The sequence below is a fragment of the Suricata suricatta genome, chromosome 13, assembly GCF_006229205.1.
Source record: "Suricata suricatta isolate VVHF042 chromosome 13, meerkat_22Aug2017_6uvM2_HiC, whole genome shotgun sequence".
NCBI classification, from domain to species: Eukaryota; Metazoa; Chordata; class Mammalia; order Carnivora; family Herpestidae; genus Suricata; species Suricata suricatta.
In genome coordinates this window covers 11,636,981-11,652,950 of record NC_043712.1, presented here as the reverse complement: position 1 = coordinate 11,652,950, position 15,970 = coordinate 11,636,981, and the positions used below count along the sequence as shown (strand labels likewise).

The 15,970-nt window shown below is 38.5% G+C and overlaps 1 protein-coding gene across 1 annotated transcript in view; it reads left to right on the top strand.

The window, feature by feature from the left end:
• The window catches only part of LOC115275847 (olfactory receptor 1L1-like), a 697-nt gene extending 323 nt beyond the window's left edge, over positions 1-374 (top strand). Inside the window, exon 2 of the mRNA XM_029919615.1 lies at positions 3-374. Coding sequence (XP_029775475.1) covers positions 3-374 — 372 coding nt within the window. The remainder of the gene's footprint in view (positions 1-2) is intronic.
• Positions 375-15,970: the final 15,596 nt, after the last annotated feature.

The window sequence follows — 15,970 nt, the reverse complement described above, 5'->3', positions numbered from 1 at the left end:
CGCTCTCCTGCTCTGACACCTCTATCAATGAGCTTCTGGCCTTCACAGAGGGCTCCTTTGTGATCATGAGTCCCTTCATCTTGATCATTGTCTCTTACGTCTACATCACCCGTGCCGTTCTGAGGGTCCCTTCTGGGGGAGGCAGGTACAAGGTCTTCTCCACCTGTGGATCCCACCTCACAGTTGTGGCACTGTTCTACGGGACTGCCATCTCTGTGTACATTCGCCCTTCATCTACCTACTCAGTGACAAAGGACAGTGTGGTCACTGTGATTTATACTGTGGTAATCCCCATGTTGAACCCTTTTATCTACAGTCTTAGGAACAAGGACATGAAACAAGCCTTGAGAAAACTGACGAGGAGAAAAGAATAGAACCCTCACGTTCTGCTACCTCTAAGGAGTTTAATCATTGACTCCACAATTAAAGGTTAAGTATCTACTACCTGCAGATACTACCTTTAATTCTGTGAGGAAGGCAAAATAAGTCAATCATCACTTCTATTTTCAAAAGTATTTATAGTCTAGGTAGCAGAAAAAAAAAGACTGTTAAAAGCTTACTATAATCAGACTTTGTCATACTTATTCATATAATTACATATGATAATACCTTAATAAATTACAAATTAACTCTCCAACTCCCTTCTTCCTCAGTCACTTTATTCCTTCTTTTTTGTAATCTTTAGTTCATATATATTATTATGTAAATTACCAATGTAGACCAGTATGTTTAACCATAAAGAGTAAGGAAGAAAACCTTCTGAATGTATATTTTCAACAGTTTAGTCATATGGTTTAATATTCCTGCCAAATAAGAAATTAACTCTACACTTGGTTCTCTTGGACCTGCATCGATTTGCTTAGTAAGATATAGGATAAATCTCAATATAATAAAGCTCTCACTACTTGATAGCTATCTACTTAAGAGTTTAAGGGGGCAATGGACTAACCCTGAGTGGTAAAAAAAAATCATAGAGTTGTAAGTCAAGAAAGTTGAAATTAGATCACAACTTGGGTCTCCCTAGTTTTATGAAGAAGGCTGTCACTCTCTCCAAGCCCCATTTCCCTCAATGACAAAAACAGACATCTGTGTGCAGTACATCCTGAAGAGGGGAGTCAGATCAAAAAAAAAAAAAAGTGACAAGAGTGTCCTCAAGGAGGGGTGATTTGGTGTGTACTTAGTCCAAGTAGAGTAAAGAAGGCATCCCTGTTGGGAGCCTGGATCTTTGGAGACACCGCTGATTCCAGGACTGGGGCAGAGAAAGAATAAGATGATCCTAGAACATCTTGAGATAGGAAGCATGAAGAACAGTGAAAACATATTGAAAGAACACAAAAGGAATAAATTCTGTAACTCACTAAATAAAGTAAAAAATGGGAGTCTACACAAATATAGGTAAATGAACAGATGGGAAGAATTTTGGTGAGGAATGGGGTAGTTACATCATTTCATAAAATATGTATTGCTAACAAAGAGGAAAAGTAACTTCAAAGAGAAGTCTGGCAGATACCACTTTAATCAAGTAATCAGAATGAATATCAATAGTAATGGGACAATTCAAAATCCTGTACCACCTGATAGAATGCAATGACAAGAATCAAGTGTCACTTCTATGAAATTCCTGCCAACAATGGATAGCGCAAATCCAGTCATGAGGAAATGAAAAATAAACTGGATTGAGGGACATTCTAGAAAACATATATACCATAATATTCAAAGATGTCAAGTGTGTGATAGCTAAGAAAGTTTGTAGGATTATTCCAGCCTGGGGGTGACAAGTTAAATGAAATATAGGATTCTGAACTGGATATTTTTATTATCCTTTTTGCTATAGAGACATTATTGGAACAAGCAGTGAAATTTGATGTGGTAGATATGGTAATGTATTAATGTTAATTTCCTGATTTCAATGGTTTTATTGTGACTGTGGAGGAGAAGGTCTCTGTTTGTAGGAAATATATACCAAAATATTTGAGGGAGAAAGGTCATTAGGCTGTTAATTTAATCTTAAGTGGTTTAGGAGATCTGCTTTGTGTCATAATGGCATTTTTCTGTAATTGTGAGATGATTTCAAAATTTTAGACAATTTTTTTTAGTTTCAGCTGACGAAGTTAGTGATTCGTTGCTTATATACAATACCCAGTGCTCATCACAAGTGTCCTTCTTAGTATCTGTCAACTATTTAACCCATCCCCCACCTACCTCCCCTCCACCAATCCTCGGTTTGTTCTCTGTACTTAAGAGTCTGTTTCCTGCCTCTCTTTTTTCCTCCTCTATGTTTCATCTGTTTTGTTTCTTAAACTCCCCATATGAGTGAAATCATATGGTATTTTTCTTTCTCTGACTAACTTATTTTGCTCTACTCTCTAGCTCCATCCACATCATTGCGAATGGCAAGATTTCATTCTTTTTTATCACTAATATTCCATTGTGTATATGTGTACCATTTCTTCTTTCTCCATTTATCAGTCTATGGACATTTGAGCTCTTTCCATACTCTGGCTACTGCTGATAATGCTGCTATAAACATTGGAGTGCATGTATTCCTTTTAACCAGTATTTTTTTATCCTTTGGGTAAATACCTACAATTGCAATTGTGGATCATAAGGTAGTTCTATTTCTAACTTTTGGATGAAACTTCATACTGTTTTCCAGAGTGGCTGTACCAGTTTTCATTCCCACCAATAGTGTAAGAGGGTTTCCCTTTCTCCTCATCCTTGCCAGCACCTGTTGTTTCCTGTGTTGTTAATTTTAGTCATTCTGACAGGTGTACAGTGATATCTCATTGTAGTTTTGATTTGTATTTCCCTAATGATGAGTGATGTTGTACACTTTTTCATTTGTGTGTTGGCCATCTATATGTCTTTTTTGGAAAAATGTCTATTAATATCTTCTGCCCATTTTTTAACTGGATTATTTGTTTTTTGGGTGTTCAGTTTGATAAGTTCTTTATGTATTTTGGATACTACCCTTTATCAGATATGTCATTTGCAAATATCTTCTCCCATTCCATAGTCTGTTTGTTGATTGTTCCTTCATTGTTTGGAAGCTCTTTATTTTGACTTACTCCTAATAGTTTAGTTTTGCTTTTGATTTCCTTGCCTCAGGAGACATATCTAGTAAGAAGTTGCTATACCCTTAAAGAATTCTTTAATCTGCTAAATACTTTCAATATCATAAGGACCTCAAACCTAATGACCATTTCTGAAGAAAATGAAATATTGAAGTATGGGAGTGCCTTAGGGGCTCAGTTGGTTAAGCATCCAACTCTTGATTTTGGCTCAGGTCATGATCTCACAGTTCATGAGATTGAGTCTCATGTCAGGCTGTAAGCTGACAGCGTGGAGCCTACTTGAGATTCTCTCTCTCCCTCTCCCTCTCTTTTCCTCCCCTTCCCCCACTTGTGCTCTCTCTCTATTTCTCTCTTTCAAAATAAATAAACTTTAAAAATAGATATTGAACTACATATTATCACTGTCATAAAAATTTATCTCCATGAAATAAAGGTGTGGTAGATATTTTGTAACAAATTATTGTATCCTGCTACCTTGTATCATAATCAAACTTTCTGTTATTTTAGTTCAATCATTTATTTATTTACAGAGTGTGGTGGATTGACTGTTATCGATTTTCTCACCATTCTAGAACTAAATTTCCCAGAATTCCTTTCTCTCAATGGTTCTGGGATAGTTTGCCAATAAAGGAACTTGTATGGTATTTGGAACACAGAAGTAAAGCGTAAGACAGTATTCCCTGAAGACAGATGCAGCTAACTGTGTGGACAGAGCAGGAATTTATAACAGCTCCTGAAAACACATGAAACCACCTGCTTTGCAACTGAAGACTAAGACACTTGGTGGAAACTTCTCAGATACTCTCAAGAAGTATGACATCTTCTGGGCAAGCCTTTGAGAACCATCTGCTTCAGAATGTCAAAAACAAGATAACAAGCCTACAATGGAGTTGTTTATTCTAAGTCCTGTGTCACCAAATGGGGGTTTGACTGAATTACAGTTTTTGCTCTCCAAGAAATGGAATCCTAAACCAATTAATCAGGAATCATCCAAGACATGAGTATAAAGCTACAAGCTTTAATGATTTCCCTGGAAAAAAAAATCCTTTCTTTTTTCTGTCACAGGATCCAGATTAATAAAAAGCAAACCCATGGGGTGTCTGGGTGGCTCAGTCAGTTAAACACCTGACTCTTGGTTTTGGCTCAGGTCATGATCTTATGGTTTGTAAGTTTGAGCACCACGTTGTGCTCTGCACTGACAGAATAGAGCCTGCTTGGGATTCTCTCTCTCTTCCTCTCTCTCTTCCCCTCCCCTGCTCACACTCTCTAAATATAAATAAGGTAAATTTAAAATAATAAAGTTAAAGGGATGCCTGGGTGACTCAGTCGGTTAAGCATCCAATTTCAGCTCAGGTCATGATCTTGCAGTTCGTGTGTTCCAGCCTCGTATCGAATTCTGTGCTGACAGCTCAGAGCCTGAAACCTGTTTCAGATTCTGTGTCTCCCTCTCTCTCTCTCTCTGCCCCTCCCCCACTCATACTCTGTCTCTCTCACTCTCTAAAATAAATAAACTATTAAAAAAGTTAAAAAATAAAATAAAAAGCAAACCCAGAATCTTACCCTTTAAGCAACTGAATTACAATGCAAATCAGATTTACGGCCTTGTCATTTGTATGAAAGTCAGGGCATTTATTGGGAAAGAATGATTTCCTGAAAATTTGAATGGAAAATTTTGATAGACAGTGATGAATCTGAGTTCTTGGAAAACCCAAATGTCTGAGCCTCCTTTGCCAGTTTTCACAAAAGAAGTTATCTGCCCTTTGCCCTAACAGGCTGGAATAATTCCTCCTGGGACAGTCATTTTGCAGGGGAATGTTGATTCTTCTTAAGACCAACTTGCATCTCCTGTCTGTGTCTACAGACCCATAATCAAACTCAAATCATGGCAGAACCAGTGGGAGAATTACCAAGTCTGCCTGGATGCACCGAAAGGGGAAGTGCTATATTGTCTTAAACTTACTCTCAATAGGGCAGCAAAAAACAAATTGGAAATTTATAGGAAGGAATGAAACAAAGGTGGCCAACGGTTAACAACCAATGGCTCTGGATGAAGGATATATGTTTGTCACATATTCTTTCCATTTTTATGTGAATTTGAAATTTTTGCATTTATGTGGAAAAAATTTTTTTTGCTTTGGAAGCAAAAATATAAGTCAGATCATATCCCTCTTCTGCTCAAAATCTTGCAATGACTCAGTGGTCTCACACTGTACTCATAGAAAGAGCCAAGTCCTTGTAATAGCCTACTGTAGTCTACATGATCTGGCCCCCCACACCTCTCTGCCTTCTCACTCTGCTGATCCCTTCCTTACCCCTCCAGAAACACTGATCTCTAGTGTTTCTTTAAAAACATGGATTGCTTCCCCCTTAGGACCTTGGAATTCACCATTTTCGCTGTCTGAAATGCTTTTTCCTCAGATACTCACACATATCAACACTTCTGCTCTAAGTTCAGACCTTACTCAAATAACACTCAAAATCCTTGGCATTTTCCTCCTGTGAACACAGCTATCCCACATTTCCAAGACTTTCTTAGAGTTAAATGTGGCCGTGGAACTGAATTCCAGCTAAAAGTATGTGGGTAGGAAAAACACACATCACTTTTCAACCTGGCCCATTCAAGTCTCCTACCTGCTACACCTTCTCTTAATAGAAAGGACATAACAGAAAGGACTCTGAGGTACTAGGGTAGAGTACAGCCACAAGGAGGAAAAATTCCAGGACCCTGAAGAAGTCACACATGGAAATCACACATGAAAGTCATGTTGGACTTTGTGCCAGCAAGAAATAAACTTTTATTGTGTAAGCCAAAAATAAATAGGTATAATAATAGTATTATTGAGCTATTATAGATAGTGAGCTATTGTAAAGACTGGATTCAATGATGAATATAGAGCCATCAGCACAGAACCTTAGAATGCACTCAATACAGGTTATTAATGGTAGTGAAAGAGGTTCTTGAAACTGAGAACATAACATGTGCTTGATAATCATTAGACACAGCTTGACTGGTAATGTCACAACTCTAAGAATTGTGCAAAGCTTGCCCAAGGGTACAAAGTTTCAGTTATGCCAGATTAATGCATTCTTGAGATAGAATTTAGAGCACAGTGACTACAGTTAATAGTACTGTATTGTACACTTGAAATGTGCTAAGAGGACAGATCCTAAGTATTCTTACCACACACTAAAAAAAATGGCAACTATGTGAGGTGATGAATGTGTGAAGTAGCCTGATTGTGGCAATCATTTCACAATGTATATGTATATCAAAACATCAAGTAGTACACCTTAAATATACACAAATTTCATTTGTTAGTTATACTTCAATAAAGCTGAGAAATGAGAATTGTTTGAAGTCATTTTTCTGAGTTGAGGTCAATTAGAATGCCTGACAAAGGATTAAAAACTTTAAAGTATGTTAGTCTATAGATGTGTCTATCATTCCACTCAGCAAATGAGGTATAAACCAGGTGAGTGAGAGAGAGGGGTCCAAGAAATATGGGAGCAGCTGGTCCTGAAAAGTTAGGAGAAGGAGAATGTTTACGATGGGTGAGGAACCCAGTCCCCACCACCACAGAGTACAAGGAAAAGAATAAGACTAAAACAATCCCAGGCACCTGAACAAGTCCCAGTGCTGCCTACAAATGGATAGGGTGGTCTGGGCAGAAGTGAGCTTTCCACCATAGGAGGTGGATCAGCAAATGATGGATGATATGGGAGAATATTAATTGTTGTTGAAAGAGTGACCAGTGATATTTAAGACCCCATCCAATATGAATGCTTTACTACTCTGGCCTAGAACAAGGGCTGGATATGCTGAGGTTCACTAAGGGGGGAAAAAAAGCCATAATATGTAGCCTGTTCATAGTCTTTCTGTTACTAGCCCTTCCTAAGAATTCTTCTTGCCTGAATTGTCACCCATTACCTGTTACCTTCAAATACTTTATCTGGCCTGATGGCCTCCCACTAGCACACCCTGTTTGTCTACCCAAGCATGGACTCTACTCAAGTGCATATCTCCTCTGTCTAGGTCCATCTCTCTATGAATCTCTGAGTTTCTCACAAAGTTCTCTGTATAATTCAAACTCACATTTGGCTAAAAGTAATTGAAAATGTTACCACAATGGCTTAATCAATTGGGAAGGGGGTGTTTATATCTTACCTATGTCCAAAGAGACCAGAGGAGATGAGTGCTGGGATTAGGTCTATGCCTCTGTGATGACAGAGACGATATAGGTCTCAATCTCTTAACTTTACATATGATGGTTCAACTAAAATAGTTGAAGTAAAAAGAGAGAGAGAGAGAAGGGATAGCAATGTACAACTTATGTTTACAACTTCTCATTGACCAAGACTATGTTGGGGGCCTCTTCCAGCTGAAATAGTGGCTGAAAATCTGATGTATAACTTTTACAACCTGTATTCTAAAGCTAAGAAAGGAGAAGGGGGATTGGATCAGGTACTTGGTGAACCAACCTATAGTGTCTGCTTCATCCCACTCTGATGTGTCCTGCCCTCAAAGACCTGGTGATATATCAGGGGAAATGAAGCAAGAGCACAAATAAAAGCCTACCAGATAGGAAGGAAGTCCTCATGTGACTGTGGAAAGGCCAGCACTACATGAATCAAAGGAAGTACCCCTAATGAGTGTCATATTTAAAAATGTGCAAATATGGTAAGTTTTCACAGCAGAGGAAGGCTAGACTTGGAAGACAAAATTTTTCAGGCAAGCAAAGATGGCAAGCCTCAGAAAATAAGTGATGCCAAGGGAATGGCATGTGCACATCCACATGGCAATGGGGTGCTAAGAATGGCAAGAAGCCAAGGCTGGCTATGGCCTCAGGAAGTACAGATAGGTGATAAAAACTAGGAAAAGGACCTGTCCATGGAATGCTATCTGGACAGCTAAGGAGTTTTAATTATTTTCAATAAATATAGTGAACCTAACATTCCGGCTTCATCTCTGGTCACTCCAACATATTCACTCTAAATCTGAGTCACATGGATATTTTCAGATCTCCAGACATGGTACATCGGCCCACGAGGTGGTCCCTCTGCCTTCAGTGTCCTTCCACCATGACTCTCTGGCCATCTTTTACCTAACCTTTCGAGAATCTGCTCAAGTGTCATTTCTACTCTAAATGCTTTTCTCAATCCATCCCTAATCCCTAGCCTCACTCAACCGTGAATTCAAAGCTCATTTTTCCATACTCTTAAGACTCCTACATACTCCTATTGGATAAGGTTGATCACTCCATGTAATTACATGAATACACATCTCTCTCCCCTTGAGAGTGTATGAATAAGGACTTACCTGGTGTGATTAATTTATTTCTAGCATCTAATATAGTATTGAATGAGTAAATGAACTAAAAGTTTTAATTGAAGGAGCAACATAACTAAAACAAAGCCACGTTTAGAGTATTTTCTAGCTTTCTCATTTTGAGAAGCTGATTGATACAATGGCTGCATTACATCAGACGCGGTAGGAGTATCTTTAAGTTCTCTGTTTGCTGTTCCTGGGCATGATGTATTCCTTTACCTAAGTCTTAAAACACTTTATAAATATAATTATTGTTTTGGTAGCACAGCAACAAGAGCATATCTGGTTTGGAATTACTTGTTAAATTCTTCACAAAGATTTTAAAAGCAAATACTGTGCCTGGTTTGTTATTTATTACTTTTTGTTTGTTTTGTTTTGTTTATTAATAGTTTCTTTATTACTTTAGACAATGGTTTTGAATGCCCGCCCTGGGTCAGAGTCTGTGGTAGATGTAAAGGGGACGCATCAGTAAACTAAAATGAAGACATGACCCTACCCTCAATGAGCCACTTCTCCAATGGAGAGCTTGGCCAGGATTATCAGAATAGGGGGAAAAGCAGATAAATTTGTAGGACATCTGAAGATGGCCTAGCACCATGGAGGGGAAAAGAAGAGGGAGCCATCAAAGATATTCCTAAGAGTAGTCTTCATATAACAAAGTAGAATGAGTGTGGAATATAGAAATGAGACAACCCTGAATTTGAAGTTAGCTACAGCACTTTCTAGTTATGTGAATTTGGGCACTTTTTAAAAATTCTTTAATGTTTATTTTTGAGAGAGTAAGAGACAGATCATGAGTGGGGAAGGGACAGAGAGAATCAGAGACACAGAATCCAAAGCAGGCTCCAGGCTCTGAGCTGTCAGCACAGAGCCTGACATGGGGCTCAAACCCAAGAGTTGTGAGCCAAAGTTGGAAGCTCAACTGAGCCACGCAGACACCCCTGGGCAAGTTTTTTAATAAGACTGAGCCTCATTTCCTTCATCTGTAAAGCAAGCACACTGCACTTGAAGAGTGACATAAAAATGTCACATAGCATTTGACAAATGGTTATTATTATATGAACATATTCTTGAGTTGATTTAATTCTCCAGGCAACCTGCCCTGCCATACAGGTACTAAAATCTAGATAACAAGCTAAAATTCAGGGAACCTAATCAAATCACAACTATTCATTGTGAGTGAAGTGAATCTTCACTCTTAGGATCCTTTCCATGACACCATACATCACGCCCCAGCATCCAGGGACAGCCTCAGGTCCAAGCCTTCTCTATTTACCTACTTCAATCTCCTCCAAAATAACAATGGTAACAAGCCACTAATTATCAGAGATTCAAAGAAACTTGTCACCCTGAAATGCAGAGATTCCTCAGTCTCTCTATTGTTCTCCCCAAGGCTCCCTTCTTAATGAGCTCTCCAGAGGCAGTTGATGGAAATACTGCCTGCCTCCTTGAGATGATTTATGTGAAAGGTAATCGCCTTCTTCCAGGTCTTCACCCTTCCTCATCATCTGAGTAAATCTGCAGAGGCCAGTGATGGTAGCTGGGCATGGGAGAAAGCCTTGGGTTCCAGATGCCTGAGGCTACACTGGAAGATTACTTCTCTAAAGGGAGAGAAGTGACTGAGATGACAATCACACACACAACAGTCAGGGTGTGGTGAGTCCTGTATGCTCCCACACCAAGTCTGGATCTTTCCTTCCTCGCTTGATATGAGAGCTCTGTCTCCCCAGCCCCCATGGACCCCCTAATCACCAAGGCCAGTGAAGCTGAGGAGACGATGCCTGGACTCTTGAATGACCACACTGGAGGTCACTATCCTTATTCTGAGTAAGTAGCCTGTTATCTTCTGCCCCATCATTACACCCAAGTCCTACAAACCCTGGAGCATTAGAAACTAAGAAATCATGTTGTAAATCATCCCCCTTTCCAAAGAAAAAATCTGAGGCTCAGATTCAGCATAACTGAAACCACAAACCAAGTCATATTCCCCTGCTTCCAATGCCATGGTCTCCTCATCCTTCTGTTTCTCCTTCTCCATTTATATAATACAGGAAGGATTTGTTAATAGTGGGTCAGACCCCAAGGAAAGAAGTTCTGCACTTGGAATGAAATAGATGTAGCTGCCCTGATCCTGACAGGGAGATCTAGCCTGGCCCCTGGTTGTCCTGAAAGCCAGGCCTGCTGAGGAAGGTTCCAGATTCTATGGCCTCATCTTGACCTCTGGCATAGGTCATGAGCTGACACATGTGAGTGGTAAGGAGAGACTGTGGTATTGGGTAAAAAATAGGGCCTCAAGTTTTCCCTATATAAAATGAGTACATTGTTTTCAACTACATCTTCATAATATTTCTTATGGTATAATTCATTCTGTAAAATACATTGATAGCAGATTTGCTCTAATTAAAAAGAGACCCAGAGTACCTCGCATTCAGCCCTCCCCTCAGCTTCCTGATCCCTCTCTGGGTGGCCCCTGAGTCCCCAAGGGAACAGTTTGGAAACTTAGGAAATGGATAAATTTTAAGATCACTTCCGTCTCCAACCACCTAGAATTTTACAAATGTCCCCCAGGAATTTACATTCTAAAAGGAAATACTCGACCATTGCACAGGGAGCTCTAGCCATGCCAGCCAGAAGTTTTAAAAGGTGACTGTAGACGCTGGATGACTTAATACCAAGTCTTGCTGGGTAAGGATTGGAAGGAACTGGGGGAATTTCACCCAGAGAAGAAACCTGGGGACGTGGGCGTTGTTTTCAAACAACAGAATGGCTATCATGGTATCTGATTCTTCTGTATTCCCAATGCTTAGGTTTTTTCCTGGCACTTGGCAAGATTTTGTTAAGTGAATCATACATCAATCCATCAACCCATGAAAGGAAAGCATACCTAACATCACTAGCAAAGAGAAAGCCAGCTAACAGGACGCTGGTACTGCTGGGCTTAGTAGATTGCTTGGCTCTTGCATTTCAATCAAGATAAATGGACTTATCCAATTTTGACTGCAAAGGGTCCAGGGCATATTTTAGGAGAGAGTGGGCTCCATTTACTGGCAATATTTTAGTGGGATCACCTGGCATCGGTGTTCCGGGTGGGTTCATGCTCTGACAAACAGAAAGGAAGAGAAATCTCTGAGTTTTATTTGAGACTCGATATTCTTTTTCTTATTTATAGACTTGATGCAAAGGGTTGAATTAATCACATACCCCAGTTCCTGACATATTGCCAACACTGGGCCCTTTTTTCTTTTATTTGTTCGCTTCCTCACTCATTCATGAACTTTTATCCCCACTCCCCACCACTCTCCCCGCACCATTCTGATGTGCTTAGCATTCAACTTTGTGTATGGATATCCTCGTTTTATTGCATTTTAAAATTATTTTTAAGGTGCACAATGTGACTTATTGATACATGCATATATTATGAAATGATTACCATTTTGCTGCATTTTTAATTTATATAAAACATCCCATGTTATAGATCTCATTTATTCCCTTACTTTTCACTCAGCTTATGTTTTTAAATCTATCAAAGTTGCTGTGAGTAATTCTAATCAGTTGTTTCCAGACAGCTGCACTGTACCCATGGTGGGCGCCCATCACATTTCCCAGCCCAGGGATGGACACCCAGGTTGCCGCAAATTCCCCATCACTGCACTGCCACTGTGGAAACATCCTCATCCAGAAGCTTCTATTTGCTTGCCTACCAATCTCTCTAGGCTTTCCACCTAGGAGGAGGCTCGTGGGATGTTCTCTAACTTGACTAAATCACGAGTTTGTTCTGTAGAGTCTTGCCCCAGTTTTATATCCCAAACAACAGTGCCCAAGGATCCCTATACTGCCACGTGCCCTTGCGAGAGTTGACCTTATTCTTCTTTCTAATGTTTGCCAAGTTCTTCTAAGGTTTGCCAAGTTCACAAACGTCAAGTGAAATCTCATGGTTCATTTTGTCATTTCTCTAATAACCAATGGATTTGAGCATTTCTTCATAAGCTTATTAGCCTTTTGGCTTTCTTGCTCATTTTTCTACTGGGATTTATGTACTTCTTTTTCTGATGTGAAAGTGATCATTGTATATTCTACATATTAATATCTCACCTGTTATACCGGCAAATATTCATCTCCTAGCCTTTCATAGGTCTGTTAGTTTTATTCATAATTATGCTGTAATCAATTTATTTTTGCCCTTTTTTTTAAGACTGTCTTATCTAGGAAGTTCTTTGCCCTCCAGCTCATAAATATTCTCCTATAGTCTTTTCCTATTAACTTTACAGATTTATGGGTTTCCACAGATAACCTCATAATCCACCTGATTCCACCTTTATATATGATATTAAATAGCAATTCTTTCTGATAATCTTCAATAAAATGAGCCAATTTTCCCAATACTCCCAAACATTCCATCCTTTCCCTCTGGTGGTTTTTAGTACCACCATTTTCCCGTACTCAGTTCTTGTACAAATATAGGTCTCTCTCTGAGCTACGTAGTTTTTTCCATTGGTCTTTGTTCTGTTCTTGCACCCAAATCCCACTGTCTTTATTATTATGAACTTTTATTATTCTTAATCTCTAATAAGACAAATGCCATCTTTTTACTTTTTATGTTCAAGTTTGACTTAGCTGTTTTCTGATCTTTATTATTATTTGTAAATTTAGGAATAAAGTTATCAATGACCAAAATATCCAACAGATATTTTGATTACGATTGATTTATAGATTAATGTGGGAAATAACATCTTTGTACTATTATTTATCTCACCCAAGAAGATGGATGTCTCTCCATTCATTTTAATTATCCATATGCCCCTTATTGGACTTTGCTTCCACATGGTTGTTTTGTGTATTCTTAGATAAATTAATTCCTAGAGATTTAGAGTCTGTACTGTAACAGTGGATAGCATCCTATTTATTATTACATATTCTGATTGGTTATTTCTATTCTATTCTCCTGACTATTTCTTTTCTATTCTAGAGAGATGCTATTGATTTTTTAGGTTGATCATGTATCCATCACCCGTGCTGAACTCACTTACTGGTTTTAATATTTTATCAGCTGATTCTATTCTTTTTTCCAAGGAGATGATCCTATCTCCTTTAAATGATGGAAGTTTTATATTTCTTTTCCTTCTTTTCCTTTCCCGTTTTTCTTTTCTTACAGTATTAGGCAGGATTTCCAATACTATGTTAAATATTTGTGGAGACAATGGATATCCTAATCTTGTTTCTCATCTTAAAAGAATGCATCTAAGTTTTATCTATTTAGTGTGATATATGCTGTAGGGCTTGGGTATAGATAGCTTTCACCAAATTAAAAATACCCCCTCCTCCTCCTAGTTTTCTAACAGAGATCATTGTAGATAGATGTTGAACTTTGCAAAGGATTGTTCTGTTTCAATGAAAATTACCATGTAATATTATTCTCCTTTATCAATGTGGAGAAGTATATTGATGGAGTTTTCTGAAATCTGCATTACTGGAACAAGTTCCACTTGTTCATGAGGTAATATTTTTAATGCTATGTTGGGTTCATTTAACTATTGCTTTAAGATTTTCCATCTATAGACATAAACAAAATGGGCTTATAATTTTATTTTTGTCTCTTTTTTTGTTCTGGTTTTAGACTTAGTATTATACTAACCTTGTAAAATGGGCTGGGAAGTTCCCTTTCTCCTCTCTGTATACTAGTTTCTGGAACAACTTACATAAAATAGAATTAGCTATTTCGAAATTTTGGCAGAATTTACCTTAAAACCATTTGGGCCTGAGGTTTATTGAGAGGGAAGATATTTTTACTATCACTTATAATTTTCTTTTATAATAGATTAGTCTATTCAAATAATTCCTGTACATTTTCTTTTTTTTAATTCCTGTACATTTTCTATGTTTCTAGGAACTTATCCATTTCATTTAAACTTTTCATAAAATTTTCAATTTCATAAGACTTATCTCTAATGACTGAAATAACTTCTTTCTTGATTATTTTTTATGCATTTTTTTCTGATTAATCTTCTCAAAGGGTCTATATCCTTGATATTTCAAAGGACCTGTGTATTAGTTTCCCAGGGTTCCTGTAACAAATTACCACAAACTTGGTGGCTTAAAACAACAGAAATGTATTCTTTCACAGTTCTGGAAGCCAAAAGTCCAAAACCTTAAAATAAAGAGATCCTCCTGAGTTACCCAAATAAGCCCAGTGTAATCATGGGGTCCTTCAATGTGGAAGAGTGGGGCAGAAGAAAACCAGAGAGGTGCTAACATAAGAAGAACTCACCCATCATTGCTGGCATTGAAGACAAAGTGAGAGAGCCACTCACCAGGTGAGCAGATTCTAGAAGCTGGAAAAGGCAAGGAACTGGATTCTTCTGTGGAGCCTCCAGAATGGAATACAGCCTTGTCAACATCTTGACTTTTCAGACTTCTGTCCTACAGAACTGTAAAATAAAATTTTGTGTTGTTTTAAGTTACTAAGTTAGTGGTAATTTGTTATAGCAGCCATAGAAAATTAATACACATTCCAATAAGAATTATCTTAAAGAACAGAAAATGCTTGGGGGGCCTGAGTGGCGGTGGCTTGGTCGGTTGAGCATCTGACTTCAGCTCAGGTCATGGTTTCCTAGTCCATGAGTTTGAGCCCCGCGTAGGGCTCTGTGCTGACAGCTCAGAGCCTGGAGCCTGCTGCAGATTCTGTGCTCTCCCTCTGTCTCTTCTTCCTCCCCCACTCATGTTTGCTCGCTCAAGCTCTCTCTCTCAAAAATAAATAAAACATTAAAAAATCTTTAAAAAGAACAGAAAATCTTTGAGGACTTTTGTTCCCTTCCCTCTTTTCCTGGGGAAGACTAATTTGTCCTAGGTCTGCACCCTGTCGCTCTGCTGTCTTCTCTAGTTTAGCACTTAGCTTATTAGCTCTACTTCCAGTGACCACTCTAGTCCCCTCCTCAAATATATTAGTCTGGCTTACCTTAGATTGCATCTACTACCCTTACTTTCTGCCTGACTTCCTCTAGATTGCATCTACTATTTTTCAGCTGTACACAATTAGGTATGGACTACTAACAAGAAAATTATTAGTAGTATAAATAACATTTACATAGAACATTGTAGATCTCAAACACTTTTCAGATGTGTTATCTTATTTGAACTTAACAGTAAACATCAAGAGATGACACTTTATCTTCCCCATTTTTCAGATGAGAAAATAAAATGGAAACAAAAATTCCCAAGGGGAAATAGCCAGTATCTGAACCAAAACTAATTCCCAAATCATTAATTCTTCCCACTGAGTTCCCAAGGAGTCTAACGCTCCAGTTACTAATGTTAAACCTACAGTCTTATAAAGGATGGTCAGGGATGACATTTCTGTGAGCCAGTAATTGTGAGCCAGGTGGAAAACAGAAGCAAAACAAACTTGGACCCTGCCTTAGTAGCGCTTTTACCACAGACTAGTCTACATGTTGTCCATGCCTTAATGGACCCTTGCCTAATGGAAGGATTCAATTTGGGCCTTCTGAGCACCAAGTATCTCAGAGAGGAAGGAAATACTTCAGAAAACAATGCTGCTGTATGTATGCACTTATTC